The sequence below is a fragment of the Nycticebus coucang genome, chromosome 1, assembly GCF_027406575.1.
Source record: "Nycticebus coucang isolate mNycCou1 chromosome 1, mNycCou1.pri, whole genome shotgun sequence".
NCBI classification, from domain to species: domain Eukaryota; kingdom Metazoa; phylum Chordata; class Mammalia; order Primates; family Lorisidae; genus Nycticebus; species Nycticebus coucang.
The window spans coordinates 127,260,530-127,283,660 of record NC_069780.1 but is presented as its reverse complement, the minus strand read 5'-3'; the positions used below and the strand labels follow the sequence as shown (position 1 = coordinate 127,283,660).

General features: G+C 40.2%; 1 protein-coding gene across 1 annotated transcript in view; it reads right to left on the bottom strand.

Annotated features, from left to right (window-relative positions):
- ACOT12 (acyl-CoA thioesterase 12) overlaps positions 1-288 on the bottom strand; it is a 51,124-nt gene extending 50,836 nt beyond the window's left edge. The window contains exon 1 of the mRNA XM_053587341.1: positions 44-288. Within this exon, the coding sequence (XP_053443316.1) occupies positions 44-170 (127 nt within the window). The 5' untranslated portion in view covers positions 171-288. The remainder of the gene's footprint in view (positions 1-43) is intronic.
- Between the last annotated feature and the right edge of the window lie 22,843 nt (positions 289-23,131).

The following is a 23,131-nucleotide window of genomic DNA, read 5'->3' as shown; positions in this document are numbered from 1 at the left end:
GCCTGTGCCGGCCCCCGGCCCGGCGCGCCCCGCCGCTGCCTACCTGCCAGGCAGGCGGTGATGTCGATCCACTGGAGCAGCTGCCCTGCGCTCAGCTCGCCGCGGGCGTTGGCGTGGGCCGGCTGGACCGCCTGGCTCATCAGCACCTCGCCGGGCGCCCGCAGCTCCATGATGGGGCCACAGCGCCAAGCCCCAGTCCCGGGGCGCCCGGCTGGGCCGGGCCTACCCGCCTGATCCGGCCCTCCTGGTCCGCCCCGCTCCAAAGGGCACCCGCGCCGCCCGCCCGGGCCGCGAACCCCGTCCCTCTGGGCTCCAGGTGCTTTGAGAGAAGGAGTGAGCGCCCGCAGGGACGCTCCAGGACTGTCGCTAAGGGACAGCCCAGAAGAGCCCCGGCCTCTCACCACTAAAGAGGGATCACAGCACTTCTCTCTGAGGACCCTGTGGACAGTTGTAGGGCGCTCCTAGGAAAGACCCGGCTGAGGGGGATAGGGCGTTTGCTAAGTAAATAAATACACTCATGGTCCCTGGGAAGAATTTAGGAGACGGGACCGGTAAGAAGAGATTAAATGCCTTCCAGAGAATGTAAAGCGGTAGCTTTAGAAAAATGATCTGACTTTTGCTTCGTTTGTTTTCCTTGGTTGTTGACTCAAGCCCTGGTTCAAAATCTATCTTCTGATTCTTAGGAGGTTATAATGGTGCCAAAGGTCATTTTGTTAAGATCTACCAAAAAAAAAAAAAAAAGAAAAGGCTGATGTGTGTAGATTCATCAGGATCACCCAACAAGAGAAAGTAACATTTTAATTTTAATCTAGCAAATTTAAGATTAAAAACTGACTGTCACCTTGTTTCTAAAGGTCCCCACAAATCCCAAGAAGTTCTCTTCTTTATGGGAAACAAAAACTAGAGCATTAAATGAGAGCTTTTGTACTCAGCCTTTAGCATATAAAAGCTGTTGTCACACTTTGCAGAGCTGCAATAGGTGACTTTATAAAGCAGTGTCAATGGGGAAAGAGCAACACAGAAAACTTTGGCATACTATAGATTCCCAGCCACCTGACCGTCAGGGCTGTCAGGGCCGGTTGCACTGGGAAGCTCACTTATGCATGGAGAACTGGAATCCTGTGTCCAGCACACAGCTGAGGTGACCGGAGCTGCTGAGGGACCAGGACCAGGCAGGAGTCCCAACTATCCAGAATCGCTTACCAAGAAACCTGTAGTAGTTCACTCTAACAAACTGATGGTGCCTTTTCATCCTTGTATCTCTGGGCTGCCGAGCCCCAGCTAGGAGATATCAGAATGGAGATTCTGGTAAATGTGCTTCCCCTTTAAAAGATTTTTTTTATGAAAGAGGAGAAATAAGGAAACATTGACTTGGTATCTTTCAGGAGCACCTGGGGATAGTTCCTCTGCAGACAGGGCCATCCATAAATAAGAATTGGATGCAGTTAAGCAAGGATGTAGTTTGACTTTTATAAAAAGCATGACAGTAACTTTTTAAAACAAAAGTTGCGCATCCAAGATGGTTTCCGTGTAAAGCTATATATTTATTTCAATAGTAGTGTTATTACCCACATCACTTTTGGCACTTCTCTACACTCAAAGAGTTCTTGATGCTCTCTTGTTAATATCTTTTTTATTGACAAGTCATTGTAATATAGAAATTGATGGATAAGAATTTTCAGCAAATATTCACTCCGTGTGCTGATAATTCTGTGGAAGGCAATTATTGACCTTGGACTTGGCCATGTAATTTGCTTTGGAATGTGAAGAAGTAGCAGTCAATGTACAAGTTCTAAGTTTCACCCTTAGAGGCACCACGTGTTTCTGTTCTCAGGAACATCTGACCTCTGCCATGAGGAAGATTATATCCTGAGTAGCTGCCTATGAGCTTCTGGGTACCAGACTGAATTTACATATTCATAGCCTGAAACAGAAGCAACCAATAGCCATGAAGATTTCTTTTGTTCTTTTTTTCAGGTTAATGTGAGGTTACAAACCACCAAATCACAATTTCTTAGGTAGAGTCCCTCTTGTAGCTATGTCCTATAAGCCAAAAGTGTGCCATACACTCCTACATTGCTCCCATTCAGTGGGAGCACCTCAAACCCCCTATTTCAGTCCCCCTCCCCCCAAATTGAATTGAAATGAGTTTTACTCCTATGTGGGTGTGAATTAGATCATCTACTGGCTTTATATTAGTATTGAGTACATTGGATAATTGCTTTTCCATTCTTGTGATAGTTTACTGAGAAAGAATGTGTTTCAACTACATTTAGGTTAACACAAAAGATGTGAAGTCACCATCTTTTTATGGCTGAATACTATTCCAAGATGTGCATTTACTACAGTTTGATAATCCATTCCTGAGTTGATGGACATTTGGGTTGTTTCCACATCTTGGCAATTGTAAATTTCAGCTGCAGTAAATAACCTAGTGCATATGTCCTCATGATAAAATGATTTTTTTTTCTTCTGGTTAGATGCCTAGTAGTGGGATTGCAGGGACAAATGGGAAGTCTAATTTGGATTCTTTGAGGATTCTCCATACTTCTTTTCAAAGAGGCTTGTATTAGTTTACAGTCCCACCAACAATGTAAAGGGGTTCCCCTCTCTCTACATCCATGCCAGCATCTGCAACTTTGGGATTTTGTGATGTGGGTTAATCTTACTGGGGTTAGGTAATATCTCAAGGTGGTTTTGATTTGCATTTCTCTGATGATTAGGGATGATAAGCATTTTTTTCATGTTTGTTAGCCATTCATCTGTCTTCTTCAGAGAAGGTTCTGTTCATGTCTCTCACCCAAAGATAGATGGGATTGTTAGTTCCTTTTTTGCTGATTAATTGCATTGCCTACAGATCCTAATTATCAAACCTTTATCAGATTTGTAATATGCAAATACCTTTTCCCATATTGAAGGTTGTCTATTTGCTTTGGTTGTTGAATTATTAGATTGTTGTGTTATTTTGTGTTGTGTTTAAGTCCCATTTGTTAATTTTTATTGTTGTTGCAATTGCCACAGAAGTCTTCTTCATAAAATCTTTCCCCAGGCTGACATCTTCAAGAGTTTTTCCCATACTCTTTTCTAGGATTTTAATCATTTCCTGACTTAGATTTCAATCTTTTATTCATTTTGAATCAATTTTTATAAGTGGTGAAAGGTACCAGTCAATTTTATACCCTGAGATATTAATGTATTTCTTTTTTTCTTCTTTTTTTTAATTAAATCATAGCTGTGTAGATTAATGAGATGATGGGGCACCATACACTGGTTTCATAGACTGTTTGACACATTTCCATCACACTGGTTAACATAGCCTTCCCGGCATTTTCTTAGTTATTGTGTTAAGACATTTATATTCTACATTTACTAAGTTTCACATGTATCCTTGTAAGATGCACCGCAGGTGTAATTTCACAATCACCCTCTCTCTGCCCATCCTTCCCCCTCCCTCCCCTTTCTCTCCCCTCTCGCCATATTCTTAGGTTATAACTGGGTTATAGCTTTCATATGAAAGCCATACATTAGTTTCATGGTAGGGGTCAGTACATTGGATACTTTTTCTTCTATTCTTGAGATACTTTACTAAGAAGAATATGTTCCAGCTCCATCCATGTAAACATGAAAGAGGTAAAGTCTCCATCTTTCTTTAAGGTTGCATAATATTCCATGGTATACATATACCATAATTTATTAATCCATTCATGGACCAATGGGCACTTGGGCTTTTTCCATGACTTAGCAATTATGAATTGGGCTGCAATAAATATTCTGGTACAAATATCTTTGTTATAATGTGATTTTTGGTCTTCTGGGTATATACCTAGTAGAGGAATTATAGGATTGAATGGCAGATCTATTTTTAGATCTCTAAGTGTTCTCCAAACATCTTTCCGAAAGGAATGTATTAATTTGCATTCCCACCAACAGTGTAGAAGTGTTCCCTTTTCTCCACATCCACGCCAAAATCTCATCTTGGAATTTTGTAATATGGGCTAATCTTACAGGAGTTAGATTATATCTCAAAGTAGTTTTGATTTGCATTTTTCTGATGATTAAAGATGATGAGCATTTTTTCATATGTCTCTAGGCCATGCGCCTGTCTTCTTCAGAGAAATTTCTCTTCAAGTACCTTGCCCAGCCTGCGATGGGATCACTCATTCTTTTCTTGCTAATACATTTGAGTTCTCTGTGGATTCTGGTTATTAAACGTTTGTCGGAGCCATAACCCACAAATATCTTCTCCCATTCTGAGGGCTGTCTGCTTGCTTTACTTACTGTGTTCTTGGCTGTGCAGAAGATTTTAGTTTAATCAGGTCCCAGTAGTGTATTTTTGAAGCTGCTTCAATTGCCCAGGGGGTCCTCCTCATAAAATACTCGCCCAGACCGATTTCTTCAAGAGTTTTCTCTGCTAGTATTTTTATAGTTTCATGTCTTGAGTTTAAATCTTTAATCCAGTGAGAGTCTATCTTAGTTAATGGTGAAAAGTGTGGGTCCAGTTTCAGTCTTCTACAGGTTGCCAGCCAGTTCACCCAGCACCATTTGCTAAATAGGGAATCTTTTCCCCACTGAATGTTTTTAATTGGCTTGTCAAAGATCAAATAATGGTAAGTAGCTTGGTTCATCTCTTGGTTCTCTATTCTGTTCCAGACTCTACCTCTCTGTCTTTGTTCCAGTACCATGCTGTTTTGATCACTATCGATTTATAGCATAGTATGAGGTCCAGTAGCGTGATTCCTCCTGCTTTGTTTTTATTTCTGAGTAATGTCTTGGCTATTTGAGGTTTTTTCTGATTCCATATAAAACAAAGTATTATTTTTTCAAGATCTTTAAAGTATGACAGTGGAACTTTAATAGGGATTGCATTAAAATTGTATATTGCTTTGGGTAGTATGGATATTTTAATAATGTTGATTCTTCCCAGCCATGAGTATGGTATGTTTTTCCATTTGTTAACATTTTCAGCTATTTCTTTTCTTTTTCTTTTCTTTTTTTTTTTGTAGAGACAGAGTCTCACTGTACTGCCCTAGGTAGAGTGCCATGACGTGACAGGACTCACAGCAACCTCCAGCTCTTGGGTTTACGCGATTCTCTTGCCTCAGCCTCCCGAGCAGCTGGACAACAGGCACCCACCACAACGACCGGCTATTTTTTTGTTGCAGTTTGGCCAGGGCTGGGTTTGAACCCACCACCCTCAGTATATGGGGCTGGTGCCCTACTCACTGAGCCACAGGCACTACCCAGCTATTTCTTTTCTTAGGGTTTCATAGTTCTCTTTATAGAGATCTTTCACGTCCTTTGTTAGATAAACTCCCAAATATTTCATCTTCTTTGGCACTACTGTGAATGGAATAGAGACCTTAACTGTTTTTTCAGCTTGACTATTGTTGGTACATATAAAGGCTACCGATTTATGAAAGTTGATTTTGTAATGAGACGCTGCTGTATTCCTTGATCACCTCTAAGAGTTTTGTAGTAGAATCCCTGGTGTTTTCCAGATATACAATTATATTATCTTCGAAGAGCGAAAGTTTGATCTCTTCTGACCCTATATGGATACCCTTGATCACCTTTTCTTCCCTAATTGTGATGGCTAAAACTTCCATTACAATGTTAAAGAGCAATGGAGACAATGGGCAGCCTTGTCTGTTTCCTGATCTGAGTGGAAATGATTTCAATTTAACTCCATTCAATAGGATATTGGCTGTGTGTTTGCTGTAGATGGCCTCTATCAGTTTAAGAAATGTCCCTTCTATACCAATTTTCTTAAATGTTCTGATCATGAAGGGATGCTGGATATTATCAAAAGCTTTTTCTACATCAATTGAGAGAATCATATGGTCTTTGTTTTTTAATTTGTTTATGTGCTGAATTATACTTATAGATTTATGTATATTGAACCAGCCTTGAGACCCTGGGATAAAACCGACTTGGTCATGATGTATAATTTGTTTGATGTGTTGCTGGATTCTGTTTGTTAGGATCTTGTTGAATATTTTCACATCTAGATTCATTAGTGATATTGGTCTATAATTTTCTTTTCTTATTGGGCCTTTTCCTGGTTTGGGGATAAGGGTGATGTTTGCTTCATAGAACATGTTGGGTAATCATCTTTCTTTTTCTATATTTTGGAACAGGTTGAGTAATATAGGTGTTAGTTCCTCTTTAAAGGTTTGGTAGAATTCTGATGTGAAGCCATCTGGTCCTGGGCTTTTCTTTATAGGGAGATTTCGTATGGATGATACTATTTCAGAACTTGATATTGGCCTGTTCAAAATTTCCACTTGATTCTGGCTAAGTTTTGAAAGGTGGCATGCTTCCAAATATTGGTCAATTTCCTTCAGATTGTCATATTTCTGAGAATAAAGTTTCTTGTAATATTCATTAAGGATTTTTTGAATTTCCGAGGAGTCTGTTATTATTTCATCTTTGTAGTTTCTGATTGATGACATTAGAGATTTTATTCTTTTTTTCCTGGTAAGGTTAGACAAAGGTTTATCTATTTTATTGACCTTTTCAAAAAACCCAAGTTTTTGATTTATTGATCTGTTGTATAATTCTTTTGTTTTGGATTTCATTTAATTCTGCTCTAATATTGGTTATTTCTTTTCTTCTACTGGGTTTTGGGTTGGAATGTTCTTCCTTTTTCAGTTGCTTGATATGTCCTATTAAGTTGTTAACTTCCTCTCTTTCTGTTCTCTTGCAGAAGGCTTGCAATGCTATAAATTTCCCTCTTAGGACTGCCTTTGCGATATCCCAGATAATTCATATCTTCATTGTCCTTTTGTCCAAAAATTTGGCAATTTCCTTCTTAATCTCATCTATGACCCAGCTATCATTCAGCATAAGGTTATTTAACTTTCATGTTTTTGTATGAGTATGAAGATTTCTGTTGTTACTGAGTTCAACTTTTATTCCATGGTGGTCTGAGAAGATGCAAGGAATAATTTCTATTCCTTTAAATTTACTGAGGTTAGATTTGTAACCTAAGATGTGATCGATTTTGGAGTATGTTCTGTGGGCTGATGAGAAGACTGTGTATTCAGTTTTGTTGGGATGAAACATTCTGTAGATATCTGCTAAATCCAAATGTTGGATGGTTAGGTTTAAATCTAAAATTTCTGATTCAAAATATGCAAATATCCTTTCCCATTGTGTAAGTTGTCTCTTTGCTTTGGTTGTTGTCTCCTTAGCTATACAGAAGCTTTTCAGTTTAATGAAGTCCCATTTCTTTATTTTTGTTGTTGTTGTAATTGCCATGGCAGTCTTCTTCATGAAGTCTTTCCCCAGGCCAATATCTTCCATGTTTTTCCTATGCTTTCTTGGAGGATTTTTATTGTTTCATGCCTTAAATTTAAGTCCTTTATCCATCTCGAATCAATTTTTGTGAGTGGGGAAAGGTGTGGGTCCAGTTTCAGTCTTTTACACGTAGACATCCAGTTCTCCCAACACCATTTATTAAATAGGGAGTCTTTCCCCCAAGGTATGTTCTTGTTTGGTTTATCGAAGATTAGGTGGTTGTAAGATGTTAGTTTCATTTCTTGGTTTTCAATTCGATTCCAAGTGTCTATGACACTGTTTTTGTGCCAGTACCATGCTGTCTTGACCACTATGGCTTTGTAGTACAGACTAAAATCTGGTATGCTGATGCCCCCAGTTTTATTTTTATTACTAGGAACTGCCTTAGCTATACGGGGATTTTAGATAACTCAAATTAATCCACATGAAAAAAGCCAACAATCCCATATATCAATGGGCAAGAGTCATGAATAGAACCTTCTCTAAAGAAGACAGACGAATGGCTAACAAACATATGAAAAAATGTTCATCATCCCTATATATTAGAGAAATGCAAATCAAAACCACCCTGAGATACCATCTAACCCCAGTGAGAATGGCCCACATCACAAAATCTTAAAACTGCAGATGCTGGCGTGGATGTGGAGAGAAGGGAACACTTTTACACTGCTGGTGGGACTGCAAACTAGTACAACCTTTCTGGAAGGAAGTATGGAGAAACCTCAAAGCACTCAAGTTAGACCTCCCATTTGATCCTGCAATCCCATTACTGGGCATCTACCCATAAGGAAAAAAATCCTTTTATCATAAGGACACTTGTACTAGACTGTTTATTGCCGCTCAATTTACAATTGCCAAAATGTGGAAACAGCCTAAATCACCACCAACCCAGGAATGGATTAAAAAGCTGTGGTATATGTATATCAGGGAACACTATTCAGCCATTAAAAAAAAAAATGGAGACTTTACATCTTTCATATTAACCTGGATGGAAGTGGAAGACATTATTCTTAGTAAAGCATCACAAGAATGGAGAAGCATGAATCCTATGTACTCAATTTTGATATGAGGACAATTAATGACAATTAAGGTTATGGGATGGGAGGAAAAGCAGAAAGAGGGATGGAGGGAATGGGTGGGGCCTTGGTGTGTGCCACACTTTCTGGGGGAATGACATGATTGCAAGAGGGACTTTACCTAACAATTGCAATCAGTGTAACCTGGCTTATTGTACCCTCAATGAATCCCCAACAATTAAGAAAAAAATGTTAAAAAAATAACAAAAAAACAAATTTTAGATGTATTAAGTAAACTTAAAAATTCAGTTGAAAATACAATGAACAAGGAAAGGCGGTCTGGACCTTCCCTATGTGTGGATTATTGGAGTGGACAGACAGCTGGAGACACCCAGCGAACTGGCGGTTTGCTATATATGAGGGGTAATTTAAAATCACAGACTCTGTTGTAGAGATTCTTCCCTGCTCGGGAGTGCCGGCCTGCAGGCCCCTCCCCCATGGAGGTCAGCAGCTTGTAAATGCTGACAAAATCCAATTGACAAGTAATTAATCCTGAACTGAGGGAGGCATCCGAAAGGAGAGCCACTCAAAACCACAGGGAGCTGGGCAAACTGTTGGACAATTGAAGGGAAGGGATCCTGCCCAGGAAACAGACATTTTGAACTACCCAAAAGGGCGGGCACCTTTCCCCCAGGTGTTGGAGGGGGCTGGCGGTTCAGGCTGCGCAGCGAACTGGCAGACACCCATCCAAAACTCTGAACCATAAAACTCAGAATAAATCCCCCGAGCGCTCCAACCATGGGAACCTGCTTGAAGCCTAGGACCCGGCTTTGGCTTCTGGAGCCGCAAAGCTACTGAAGCCGCGGACTGGCTTTGGCTGCTGAAGCCCTGGGAACCAGCTACAGGAGATACCGTGCAAACTCAACACCGCTCCCCTTATGGCCGATTGCAGTTGCCAGTTTGCGGGGGAACCTGGGAACAGAGTGGAGGGACTTAGGAAGCGTGGACACCTGCACTGAGTGGGAAGGTCGGTTGCAAGTGCTGTCCGGAAAAGAACAGCCGAGGTTGCACAATTCTTAGGTGACAAACTTTTACGGAAACTCCGAAATGGCGATCGGCCATGGAAGGTGGTTACCATGGTAACGGTATAAACTGTAAACCAGGTATAAGTCTCGAAACCACTCACAGCGCCACCTGGTGTCCAGAAAGTATATTGCAGTATGAATATATTCCTACGAAAGTTGATCCCTACAGCAGTTGGTGCCTTTTTTTTTGTTTTGTTTTGTTTTTTGGTTTTCGTGGGTTTTTTTTTTTTTGCTGTTGTTTTCTTTTTGTCTAATTTTTCCTCACCATTTTCTTAGAAGAGATTTCGATAATTTTTTATTATTACATTTTATATAGATATATTTTTTATTTCTATGTCTTCTAATTTTAATTTCTTCTTTCTTCTCACTTAACATTCCTTCTAACACCACTTTTTTCTCTCTTTTTTTCCCTTCTTTCAATTATTTTACGATTATCACTATTTTTATTGCAGTTGTTCTTATATTGCTGTTGTCGTGGCTATTGCTTGTATGTTTATGTGTTTCCATCTGTCTCTGTATCTATGGGCCCGTGCCTGGTAACCTTTGTATCTGTTTATTTGTTCATTTGGTCTCAATGAGCTTAGTGTTACGACCTGCAACCCTGAGCTCCTAACAGCCCCCTCCACTCTCACTCCGTGATCTGGAGACCTGCCCCCTCAGGAGTCCAGATTCTTGGGTGAACTCTCAAGAGGTGTAGACAGGACCTGGACTGCAGCTGGCCAGTGCTGACTCTGTAGCAAAGGAGTGAGAAGACAACGGTCGGCTGAGAGGGAATTACACTGGAGCAGTGGTGCCCCGAGGTGCAGAGCAACAGCCGTCTTCAGCAATAACAAGGCCCACCTCCAGACATCCCATAGCATTTCCTCCTGTCTTCCTGGGCAACCAGATGAGGCCGAGCATCTTCTCAGATGGCAACCACCATGGAACAGACCTGGGACTGAAACACAGGCCCCATGAGTAAAGGGTTTTCCTGAGACAGTACCAACCTGAGTGGAACACGGGGACTAGAAAACACACCTGCAGAGCCAGGAAACTCCTAGGGTGGGGTTGATCCAGAGAACCGCTCTACTGAGCCTAAGACGCACCTGCCCCTTAGGGGATCACCATCCTATAGACAAAGGAGGCCAAGAGGCTACAGCCAACAACTGATCATGCTGCAAATACAAACCCGCAGGACGAAAGACAGGGCCTGAGACACAGGTTCTGGGAACTCAAATTAGCATCTCCTCTGCATAGGAATATGGCAAGGTCAGAAACAAACTCCCACAGGGTTGTTCCCTTCACCCAGTAACATAAACTAAGGGTGGGGCTGGAACTGAGTGAACACCTCCAGCCTCCATCAAGTGCCCGAGGTTGACAGGCCACACCACTCCCTGCTGGATAAAGACAGAGAATAGTGGCCTAGTCGAGCAGACACAGACTACCCTGTGACTTAAGCAGGTGCAAACCCCTGGAGTATCTGCTTACTGCAGACAACTGACTGGGTCACAGCCCTGTGGGGCTAGCAGCAACTGGGTGTGACAGAGCTGCAAGGTGGGGAAGGAGGCATCAATCTTCCCAGACTGATCTATTTACTGGTGGCTCTTCCTGACTCCATGCAGCACTGGAGCAAGCCATTTTAGAGCAGTCACCAGACCCCTATGATCCAGTTCCGAGGACCTCTTGAACTCTCCCACCCAAGGCAGCTGCTGACTGAGACAATTGACCTGGACCTTTTGAACTGAGTCACTCACCTGGGGACTATCCAGGTGGTGCCCTGGGTGTGTGGTTGTAGGAAGGTTTGATTTTCCTTTTCCATTTGTTGCCTGTGGTGGGTGGGGTGACTTAATTGCTGGTATTTCTCCACAGCTGAGACTTCAACCCAGAGTAACTGTTTCACTAGGGTCACATAAAAACCAGCTGAAAACAAATCAGAACCACTTAGCCCCTCTACACCAAACAGGGCCCCAGTTTCTCAGGCCACAGCACTGTATGGGTCCTCAACAAAACACCAGAGGAAAATCAAAAGGAGTAAAACAATCATGGGGTGGAATCAGCGGAAAAACTCTGGTAACATGAATAACCGGAATAGATCAACCCCCCCCCCCAAGGAAAGATACGGCAGATGTAATTGAAGATCCCATTCACAAACAACTGGCTGAGATGTCAGAAATTGAATTCAGAATTTGGATGGCAAACAAGATTAACAAAATGGAATTAGGAATTCGTGGAGAAATTCAAAAGCTGTCTCAAGAATTTAACGAATTTAAAGACAAAACCACGAAAGAGTTAGACACGCTGAAACAAGAATTTGCAGCCCTCAAAGATATGAAAAATACAGTAGAATCTCTTAGCAACAGAACAGACCAAGCAGAAGAAAGGATCTCCGACATCGAAGATAAAGCCTTTGAACGCTCCCAAACTCTAAAGAGGAAGAGAAATGGAGAGCAAAAATGGATCACTCACTCAGAGAGCTCTGGGATAACTCGAAGAAGGCAAATATCCGTCTCATAGGAATTCCTGAAACAGATGAAGTGACCTCACTGGGTGCAGAGGCCCTTCTGCATGAAATTATGAAAGAGAATTTTCCAGACATGCCTAGAGAACCTGAAATTCAGATAGCAGATAGCTTCAGAACCCCAGCACGACTCAACCCCAACAAGACATCCCCCAATCATATCATAATTAACTTCACTAAAGTTAATATGAAGGAGAAAATTCTCAAAGCGGCCAGGCGAAAGAAATCTATTACCTTCAAAGGGAAGAACATTAGAATGACTGCAGATCTCTCTGCTGAAACTTTTCAAGCCAGAAGAGGGTGGTCATCAACGTTTAATCTCCTCAAGCAAAATAACTTTCAACCCCGGGTCTTGTACCCAGCTAAACTGAGTTTCATTTACGACGGAGAAATTAAATACATAATGACATACATATGCTAAAGAAATTTGCCATAACCAAACCAGCTCTTCAGGATATTCTCAGACCTATCCTCCATAATAACCAACCCAATCCTCTACTACAAAAGTAAACTCACTCAGAAACTTCTGATCAAACTCCAACTTCCACAATGGCAAAAGGATTAAAAATGCCCACTGGACTTTCAAAAAACTCAATATCCCAAATTTCACCAAACTTATCAATACTCTCCATTAATGTGAATGGCTTAAACTGCCCTCTAAAGAGACATAGGTTAGCTGACTGGATACAAAAACTCAGGCCAGACATTTGTTGCATACAAGAGTCACACCTTAACTTAAAAGACAAATACAGACTCAAGGTGAAAGGATGGTCATCCATATTTCAGGCAAATGGTAACCAGAAAAAAGCAGGAGTTGCAATTTTATTTGCGGACACAATAGGCTTTAAACCAACAAAAGTAAGGAAGGACAAAAATGGTCACTTCATATTTGTTAAGGGTAAGACTCAATATGATGAGATTTCAATTATTAATATCTATGCACCCAACCAGAATGCGCCTCAATTTATAAGAGAAACTCTAACAGACATGAGCAACTTGATTTCCTCCAACTCTATAATAGTCGGAGATTTTAACACTCCTTTGGCAGTGATGGATCGATCCTCCAACAAAAAGCTGAGTAAAGAAATTCTAGATTTAAATCTAACCATCCAGCATTTATATTTAGCAGACATCTACAGAATATTTCATCCCAACAAAACTGAATACACATACTTCTCATCAGCCCATGGAACTTACTCCAGAATCGATCACATCTTAGGTCACAAGTCTAACCTCAGCAAATTTAAAGGAATAGAAATTATTCCATGCATCTTCTCGGACCATCATGGAATAAAACTTGAGATGAGTAACAACAGGAATCTACATACACATACAAAAACATGGAAGTTAAATAACCTTATGTTCAATGATAGCTGGATCAGAGATGAGATCAAGAAGGAAATTGCCAAATTTCTGGAACAAAACGACAATGAAGACACGAACTATCAGAACCTCTGGGACACAGCAAAGGCAGTTCTAAGAGGGAAATTTATAGCACTGCAAGCCTTCCTCGGGAGAACAGAAAGAGAGGAAGTAAGCAACTTAATGGGACATCTCAAGAGACTGGAAATAGAAGAACACTCTAACCGCAAATCTAGTAAAAGAAAAGAAATAACCAAAATCAGAGCAGAACTAAATGAAATTGAAAACAAAAGAATAATACAACAGATCAATATATCAAAAGCTGGTTTTTTGAAAAGGTCAACAAAATAGATAAACCTTTGGCCAACCTAATCAGGAAAAAAAGGGTAAAATCTCTAATCTCATCAATCAAAAATAACAAAGACGAAATAACAACAGACTCCTCAGAAATCCAAAAAATCCTTAATGAATATTACAAGAAACTTTACTCTCAGAAACACGAAAATCTGAAGGAAATTGACCATTACTTGGAAGCACGTCACCTTCCAAGACTTAATCAAAAACAAGTGGAAATGTTGAACAGGCCTATATCAAGTTCAGAAATATCATCAACCATACAAAATCTCCCCAAAAAGAAAAGCCTGGGACCAGATGGTTTCACGTCAGAATTCTACCAAACCTTTAAAGAGGAATTAGTACCTATACTACTCAACCTGTTCCAAAAGGTAGAAAAAGAAGGAAGACTACCCAACACGTTCTATGAAGCAAACATCACCCTGATCCCCAAACCAGGAAAAGACCCAACAAGAAAAGAAAATTATAGACCAATATCACTAATGAATATAGATGCAAAAATATTCAACAAGATTCTAACAAACAGAATCCAGCAACATATCAAACAAATTATACATCATGACCAAGTTGGTTTTATCCCAGGGTCTCAAGGCTGGTTCAATATACGTAAATGTATAAATGTAATTCAGCACATAAACAAATTAAAAAACAAAGACCATATGATTCTCTCAATGGATGCAGAAAAAGCTTTTGATAACATCCAACATCCATTCATGATCAGAACACTTAAGAAAACTGGTATAGAAGGGACATTTCTTAAACTGATAGAAGCCATCTACAGCAAACCCATAGCCAATATCATATTGAATGGAGTTAAATTGGAATCATTTCCACTTAGATCTGGAACCAGACAAGGCTGCCCATTGTCTCCATTGCTCTTTAACATTGTAATGGAAGTTTTAGCCACCGTAATTAGGGAAGAAAAGGCGATCAAGGGTATCCACATAGGGTCAGAAGATATCAAAATTTTGCACTTCGCAGATGATATGATTGTATATCTGGAAAATACTAGGGACTCTACTACAAAACTCTTAGAAGTGATTAAGGAATACAGCAGTGTCTCAGGTTACAAAATCAACCTTCATAAATCGGTAGCCTTTATATATACCAACAATAGTCAAGTTGAAAAAACAATTAAGGACTCTATCCCATTCACAGTAGTGCCAAAGAAGATGAAATATTTGGGAGTTTATCTAACAAAGGACGTGAAAGATCTATATAAAGAGAACTATGAAACTCTAAGAAAAGAGATAGCTGAGAATGTTAACAAATGGAAAAATATACCATGCTCATGGTTGGGAAGAATCAACATTGTTAAAATGTCCATACTACCCAAAGCAATATATAATTTCAACGCAATCCCCATTAAAGCTCCACTGTCATACTTTAAAGATCTTGAAAAAATAATACCTCGTTTTATATGGAATCAGAAAAAACCTCGAATAGCCAAGACATTACTCAAAAATAAAAACAAAGCAGGAGGAATCACACTACCAGACCTCAGACTATACTACAAATCAAAGTAGAGTGATCAAAACAGCATGGTACTGGCAGAAAAACAGAGAAGTAGATGTCTGGAACAGAATAGAGAACCAAGAGATGAATCCAGCTACTTACCATTATCTGATCTTTGACAAGCCAATTAAAAACATTCAGTGGGAAAAAGATTCCCTATTTAACAAATGGTGCTGGGTGAACTGGCTGGCAACCTGTAGAAGACTGAAACTGGACCCACACCTCTCACCATTAACCAAGATAGACTCTCACTGGTTTAAAGATTTAAACCTGAGACATGAAACTATAAAAATACTAGAAGAGAGTCTAGGGAAAACCCTTGAAGAAATTGGGTTGGGCGAGTTTTTTATGAGAAGGGCCCCCCCGGGCAATTGAAGCTGCTTCAAAAATACACTACTGGGACTTGATCAAACTAAAAAGCTTCTGCACAGCCAAGAACACAGTAAGTAAAGCAAGCAAACAGCCCTCAGAATGGGAGAAGATATTTGCGGGTTATGTCTCCGACAAAGGTTTAATAACCAGAATCCACAGAGAACTGAAATGCATTAGCAAGAAAAGAACAAGGGATCTCATCGCAGGCTGGGCAAGGGACTTGAAGAGAAACTTCTCTGAAGAAGACAGGCACACGGCCTTCAGACATATGAAAAAATGCTCATCATCTTTAATCATCAGAGAAATGCAAATCAAAACTACTTTGAGATATCATCTAACTCCAGTGAGACTAGCCTATATCACAAAATCCCAAGACCAGAGATGTTGGTGTGCATGTGGAGAAAAGGGAACACTTTTGCACTGCTGGTGGGAATGCAAATTAATACATTCCTTTTGGAAAGAGATATGGAGAACACTTAGAGATCTAAAAATAAATCTGCCATTCAATCCTGTAATCCCCCTACTGGGCATATACCCAGAAGACCAAAAATCACACCATAACAAAGATATTTGTATCAGAATATTTATTGCAGCCCTATTCATAATTGCTAAGTCATGGAAAAAGCCCAAGTGCCCATCGATCCATGAATGGATTAATAAATTGTGGTATATGTACACCATGGAATATTATGCAGCCTTAAAGAAAGATGGAGACTTTACCTCTTTCATGTTTACGTGGATGGAGCTGGAACATATTCTTCTTAGTAAAGTGTCTCAAGAATGGAAGAAAAAGTACCCAATGTACTCACCCTTATTATGAAACTAATGTAGGACCTTCACCTGAAAGCTATAACCCAGTTACAACCTAAGAATAGGGAGAAAGGGGAATGGGAGGGGAGGGAGGGGGAAGGAGGGGGATTAATGGGATTACACCTGCGGTGCATCTTATAAGGGTATATGTGAATCCTAGTAAATGTGGAATGTAAAGGTCTTAGCAAAATAACTAAGAAAATGCTACAAAAGCTATGTTAACTAATGTGATGAAAATGTGTCAAACGATCTATGAACCAAGTGTATGATGCCCCACGATCATACTAATGTACACAGCTATGGTTTAATAAAAATAAATAAATAAATAAAAAGGAAAATACAATGATCAAGATGGGAAAGAAGTTTCAAAACATAAAGTTAGTGTAAGATACTAAGCAATTTAATAAAACTCACCTTTTAAGGAAAAAAAAAAGAAATCAAAAATTTCTTTGCTCAGCTTCTTATTAGAGGATCTATCCAACACTGCCAAAGGAGTGTTGAAATCTCTGACTCTTATGGAGCTGGAGGAAATCAAGTTGCTCATGTCCGTTAGAGTTTCTCTTATAAACTAAGGTGCATTCTGGTTAGGTGCACAAATATTAATAATTGAAATCTCATTATATTGAGTATTACCCTTAACAAATATGAAGTGACCATTCTTATCCTTTTTTACTTTTTTTGGTTTAAAACTTTTGTGCCCACAAATAGAATTGCAACACCTGCCTTTTTCTGATTACCATTTCCCTGAAATATCGACGACCGTCCTTTCACCCTGAGTCTATATTTATCTTTTAAGGTAAGATGTGATTCTTGTATGCAGCAAATATCTGGCCTGAGTTTTTGTATCCAGTCAGCCAACCTGTGCTTCTTTAGAGGACAGTTTAAGCCGTTCACATTAATGGAGAATATTGATAAGTCTGGTAAAATTTTGGTTATCGAGTATTTTGAAAATCCAGTTGACATTTTTAATCCTTTTGCCATTGTGGAAATTGGAGTTTGATCAAAAGTTTCTGAGTGAATTTACTTTTGTGGTAGAGGATTGGGCCGGTCATTATGGAGGATAGGTCTGGGAATATCCTGAAGAGCTGGTTTGGTTATAGCAAATTTCTTCAACATATGAATGTCATTAAAGTATTTAATTTCTCCATCATAAATGAAACTCAGTTTAGCGGATACAGGATCTGGGGTTGAAGTTATTTTCTTTTAGAAGATTAAAGGTCGATGACTACGCTCTTCTGGCTTGAAAAGTTTCAGCAGAGAGATCTGCAGTCATTCTAATATTCTTCCCTTTGTAGGTAATGGATTTCTTACATCTGTCTGCTTTCAGAATTTTCTCCTTCATATTAACTTTAGTGAAGTTAATTATGATATGCCTGGGGGATTACTTATTTGGATTGAGTCTTGCTGGGGTTCTTAAACTGTCTGCTATCTGAATTTCAGAATCTCTTGGCATGTCTGGAAAATTCTCTTTCATAATTTCATGGAGAAGGGCCTCTGTGCCTTGCGAAGCCAATTCATCACTTTCAGGGATTCCAATGAGGTGGATATTAGCCTTCTTCGAATTATCCCAGAACTCTCTGAGAGAATGATTCGTTTTGCTCTCCATTTCTCTTCCTCTTTGAGAGTTTGGGAGCATTCAAAAGCTTTGTCTTCAATGTCAGAAATCCTTTCTTCTGCTTGCTCCACTCTGTTACTGATGGATTCTACTGTATTTTTCAGATCTTTTAGGGCTGCAAATTCTTGCTTCAGTGCATCAAAATCTTTGGTGGTTTTGTCTTTGAATTCATTAAATTCTTGAGACAACTTTTGAATTTCTCCTCGAATTTCTAATTCCAACTTTTGAATTGCTTTTCCAATTTCTAATTCCAAATTTTCCTCCATTCTATTAGTCTTGTTTGCAATCCAAATTCTGAATTTGATTTCTGACATCTTGCAAGCTGTTTGTGAATGGGATCTTCAGTTACATTTGCCATATCTTTCTTTGGTGGTGGTGGGGGGGGTTCATCTATTCTGGTTATTTATGTTACCAGAGTTTTTGTGCTGATTCAACCCCATTATTATTTTACACCATTTGTCTTTTCCCCTGGAGCTTTGTTGAGGGCCCAAACAGTGCTACAGCCTGAGAAACTGGGGACCTGTTTGGTGTGTTGGGGCTAAGTGGCTCTGTCTTGTTTTCATCTGGTTTCTGTCTGACCCTAGTGAAACAGTTACTCTGCATTGAAGTCTCAGCTGTGGAGAAATACCAGCAATTAAGTCACCCGCCTACCACAGGTAACAATTGGAAAAGGAAAATCAAACCGTCCTACAACCACACACCCAGGGCACCACTTGGATAGTCTTTGGGTTATTGGCTCAGTTCAAAAGGACGAAATCAATTGTCTCAGTCAGCACCTGTCTCAGCTGGGAAAGTTTACAAGGTCTCTGGCAACTAGATCGCAGGGGTCTGCTGACAACTCAAATATGACTTGCTCCAGTGCTCTGTGAAGTCTGGAGGACACACCCAGCAAATAGATTAGTCTGGGAAGGTTGATGTCTCCTTCCCCACCTTGCCCCTCTGTCACACCCAGTCACTGATAACCCCGCAGGGCTGTGACTCAATTCCCTCAAATGAGCAGATACTGCAGGCATTTGCTCCTGCCTGAATCATAAAGAAATCTATGTCTGCTCAGCCAGGCCACTGCTCTCTGTCTCTATCCATCAGGGGGAGGTGAGGCCTGACAAACTCGGGTGCTTGATTGAGGCCGGTGGGTGTTCACTCAGTTCCAGCCCCACCCCTGATTGATTACTGACAGACAGAACAACTTTGCGGGAATTTGTTTCTGTCCCTGCTAAATTCCCCTGAAGAAGAGAAGCTGTTTTGAGTTCTCAGAACCTGTGCCTCAGACTTTGTCTTTGCTCCTGCAGGTTTGTATTAGCAGCATGGTTAGCTGTCAGTTCTAGCCTCCTGCCTTCATTTGTCTATAGGCTGACAATCCCATGAGGGCCAGGTGCATCTTAGGCTCAGTAAAGTAGTCTTCTGAGTCAGCCCCGCCCTGGGAATCTCCCAGCTCTGCTGCACGTGCATTTTCTAGTCCCTGTGCTCCACCCAGGCCAGTACCGCCCTAGGCAAACCCTTTACTCACGGGCCTGTGTTTCCATCCCAGATCTGTTCCGCCGGTGGTTGGCACCTGAGAAGATGCCCAGCCTCCTCTGGTTGCTCAGAGAGACAGTGGGTGTGACTTTGGAATATCTGGGGGTGAGTCCTATTGTTGCCAAAAACAGCTGCTGCTCTGCCCCTCAGGGCACTGCCACTCTGGCATAGTTCCCTCTCCGCTGACTGTCCTCTCCTCCCTCCAATGCCACAAAATCAGCACTGACCAGCTGCTGTCCTGACTCTGTCCACATCCCTCAAGAAATCATCCATGAATCTGGACTCCTGTGGGACAGGCCTCCAGACCTCAGAGTGAGAGTGAAGGGCAGTGCTGGGGTCTCTGAATTGCAGGTAGTGAATATATACAGTTTTACACAATTTTATGCCTGTCAGGAGAACGCCATGGCACCCTAGTAGGGGAGTTGGGTCCAATTTTTAGAGGGTATCTCCCATGGAGTATATTCAGAGGACCTTTGAACTCTGCTTGCTTGTTTGTGGGGCACTGCAAGCCATTCTCATGGGGGAGGGGAATCCCATCCGCTTGGTAATGGGTTTGTACCTTTTGTTTGTATCCTTGTGGTTGCAGCTCGCCTCAGTGGGTTTGATGTGCATTCTTCAATCTTCTCTCTTGGTGCAGCTCTAATCCACCAGGTTACTCACTAAATTTCTGTCCTTCAACTGTCCTTCTGGACAGGAGCCTCTGTGGAAAGCTGGCCTCAGTCAGCCATCTTATCTCCGGTCTTGTCATTAATGTGTTTCTTGATTACTTCCAGGAGTCTTGTGTTTGAATCTCTGGTTTTTTTTTTAAGTATAAGATCATATCATTGGTAAAGGGAGAGAGAGTTTGACTTCCTCTGCCCCCATTTTGATGCCCTTTATATCCTTTTCTTGTCTGATTGCATTGGCTAGAACTTCTAGAACTATGTTGATGTTGAATAGTAGTGATGATAGAGGACATCTTTATCTAGTTCCAGTTCAATGTGGAAAAGCTTTCAGTTTTACTCCATTCAGTATGATATTAGCTATGGGTTTGTTGTAGATAACTGCAAGCAGTTTAAGAAATGTGCCACATATGCCTATATTCTTAGGTGTTCTTATTAGAAAACAATGCTGAATTTTATCAAATGCTTTTTATGCATCTATTGGGAGTATTGTATGGTCCTTGTTCTTGCTTTTGTTGTTGGTATGGTGAATTATGTTCATGGATTTGTGTATGTTAAACCAGCCTTGTATCCCTGGGATGAAGCCTACTTGATCATGATGTATAATTTTTTTAATGTGTAGTTTTCATCTATTGGGTAAAATTTTGTGGAATTTCTTAAGTGAAATTGGTCTGTAGTTCTTTTTAGTTGGTTCTTTTCTTGGTTTTGATATAAGGGTGATCTTTGCTTCATAGAATATGTCAGGGCAGATTCCTTCTTTCTCCATGTTTTAGAATAGTTTCTGTAGTATGGGTATAAGCTCTTCATTGATGATTTGACAGAATTCTTGCATGAAACCATTTGGTCTGTGGCATTTTTTGTTGAAAGTTTTTTTTTTTTTTTATTGTTTCTTTGATCTCAGTGCTTGATATTAGTCTGTTCAAGAGATCTATTTCTTCTTGATTAAGTTCAAGGTAAGGATAAGCATGTATTCCAAGTATTGGCCCATTTCCTACACATTGTCAAATTCCTGAGCATAGAGTTTTTTGTAGTAGCCAGAGATAATCTCTTATATCTCTGTGGTATCTGTTGTTGTTTGTTCTTTTTCATTTCTGATTGAAGTTATGAGAGATTTTGCTTTTCTATTTCTAGCTAGTCTGGCCAATGGTTTATCAATTTTATTTATTTATTTAAAGAACCAGCTCTTTGTTTCATTAATTTTCTGAATGATTCTTTTGTTTTTAATTTCATTAATTTCTGACTTAATTTTGGTTATTTCTTTTTTTCTCCTACGTTTTGGATTAGATTATTCTTCCCTTTCCATTTCCTTAAGATGATTCATTAGTTTGTTGAGGTGCTCTCTTTTTGTTTTTCAGATGTAGGCATCTAATGTAATAAATTTCCCTCTCAAGACTGCTTTTGTAGTATTCCACATGTTTTGGTAACTTGAAGCTTCATTTTTGTTATGTTCAAGGAATTTAACAATTTCCTCCTTTATCTCTTCTTTGACCCAATTGTCATTCAGCATAAGGTTGCTTAGTTTCCATGCCTTTGTGTGGGGATGACAGTTTTTGTTGGATTAAGTCCCACCTTAATAATCTTATGGTCTGAGAAGATATAAGGTATAATTTCGATTCTTTTAATTTTACTCAGGTTTGATTTGTATTCTAGTATATGATCTATTTTGGATATTTTGGAGTATATTCCATGGGCTGATGAGAAGAATATATATTCTTTGTCTTTGGTATGTGTGTTCTGTAAATGTCTATTAAGCCCATTTGTTCTAGGGTCACACTTAAGGCCTTTGTATCATTGCTTATTTTCTGTTCAGAAGATTTGTCCAGTTCTGTCAGAGGGGTGTTAATGTCCCGAGATATTATGGTATTATGGGGTATTATATTGTTCAGACCAATCAAGGTCTGTTTCATAATTTGGGGAGCATTTATGTTGGGTATATAAATATTTAGAATTGCAATGTCCTCATGTTGTATTGCTCCCTTGACCAATAGGAAGTGTCTATCTTTGTCTTTTTTTTTTTTTTTTGTAGAGACAGAGTCTCACTTTATGGCCCTCGGTAGAGTGCCATGGCATCACACAGCTCACAGCAACCTCCAACTCCTGAGCTCAAGCGATTCCCTTGCCTCAGCCTCCCGAGTAGCTGGGACTACAGGCGCCTGCCACAACGCCTGGCTATTTTTTGGTTGCAGTTTGGCCGGGGCCGGGTTTGAACCCGCCACCCTCAGTATATAGGGCCGGTGCCTTACCAACTGAGCCACAGGCACCGCCCTATCTTTGTCTTTTTTGAATTCAGTTGCTTTAAATCCACTTGTATCTGAAAATCAGATTGTGACCCTTCCTTTCTTCTGATCTCCATTTGCCTGAAATACTGTTTTCCTTCTCTTCACACTGAGTCTTACTTTGTCCTTTGAGGTGAGATGTGTTTCCTGGAGGCATATATGGATGGCTTGTGCTTTTTAATCCAACCACCCAACCTATGCTCTTTAGTGGGGAATTGAAGCCATTAACATTTATTGAGAGAATTGCTAAGTGTGGTGGGGTTCTTATTCATCTTATTTTGTGTGAGTTCATTGCTTAGGTTTATCTTTTCTGGCATTGTGGAAACTAAGTTTTAACCTGTAGCTTCTGGGGGTTCGTTCTGTTGGTAGAATGACCATTGTGATGGTCAATATTAAGAATATGTCTAAGTAGTAACCCATAGAACTGGTTTTGATGTGGCAAATTTCCTCAATGTTTGCATATCAGCAAAAGATTTGATTTCTCCATCCATTTTGAAGCTTAGTTTAGTAGGATACAGAATTCTGGGCTGAAAGTTGTTTTGTTTAAGAAGGCTAAAGGTAGATGACCATTCTCTTTTGCCTTGAAAAGTTTCAGTTGAGAAGTTTGCTGTCACCTTCATGGATCTTCCCCTGTAGGTCAGTTGGCACTTACTCCTGGCTGCTTGCAGAATTTTCTCTTTTGTCTTGACTTTGGACAGGTTAATTACAATGTGTCTTGGAGATGTTCTGCTTGTTGAGATGACATGGGGTTTG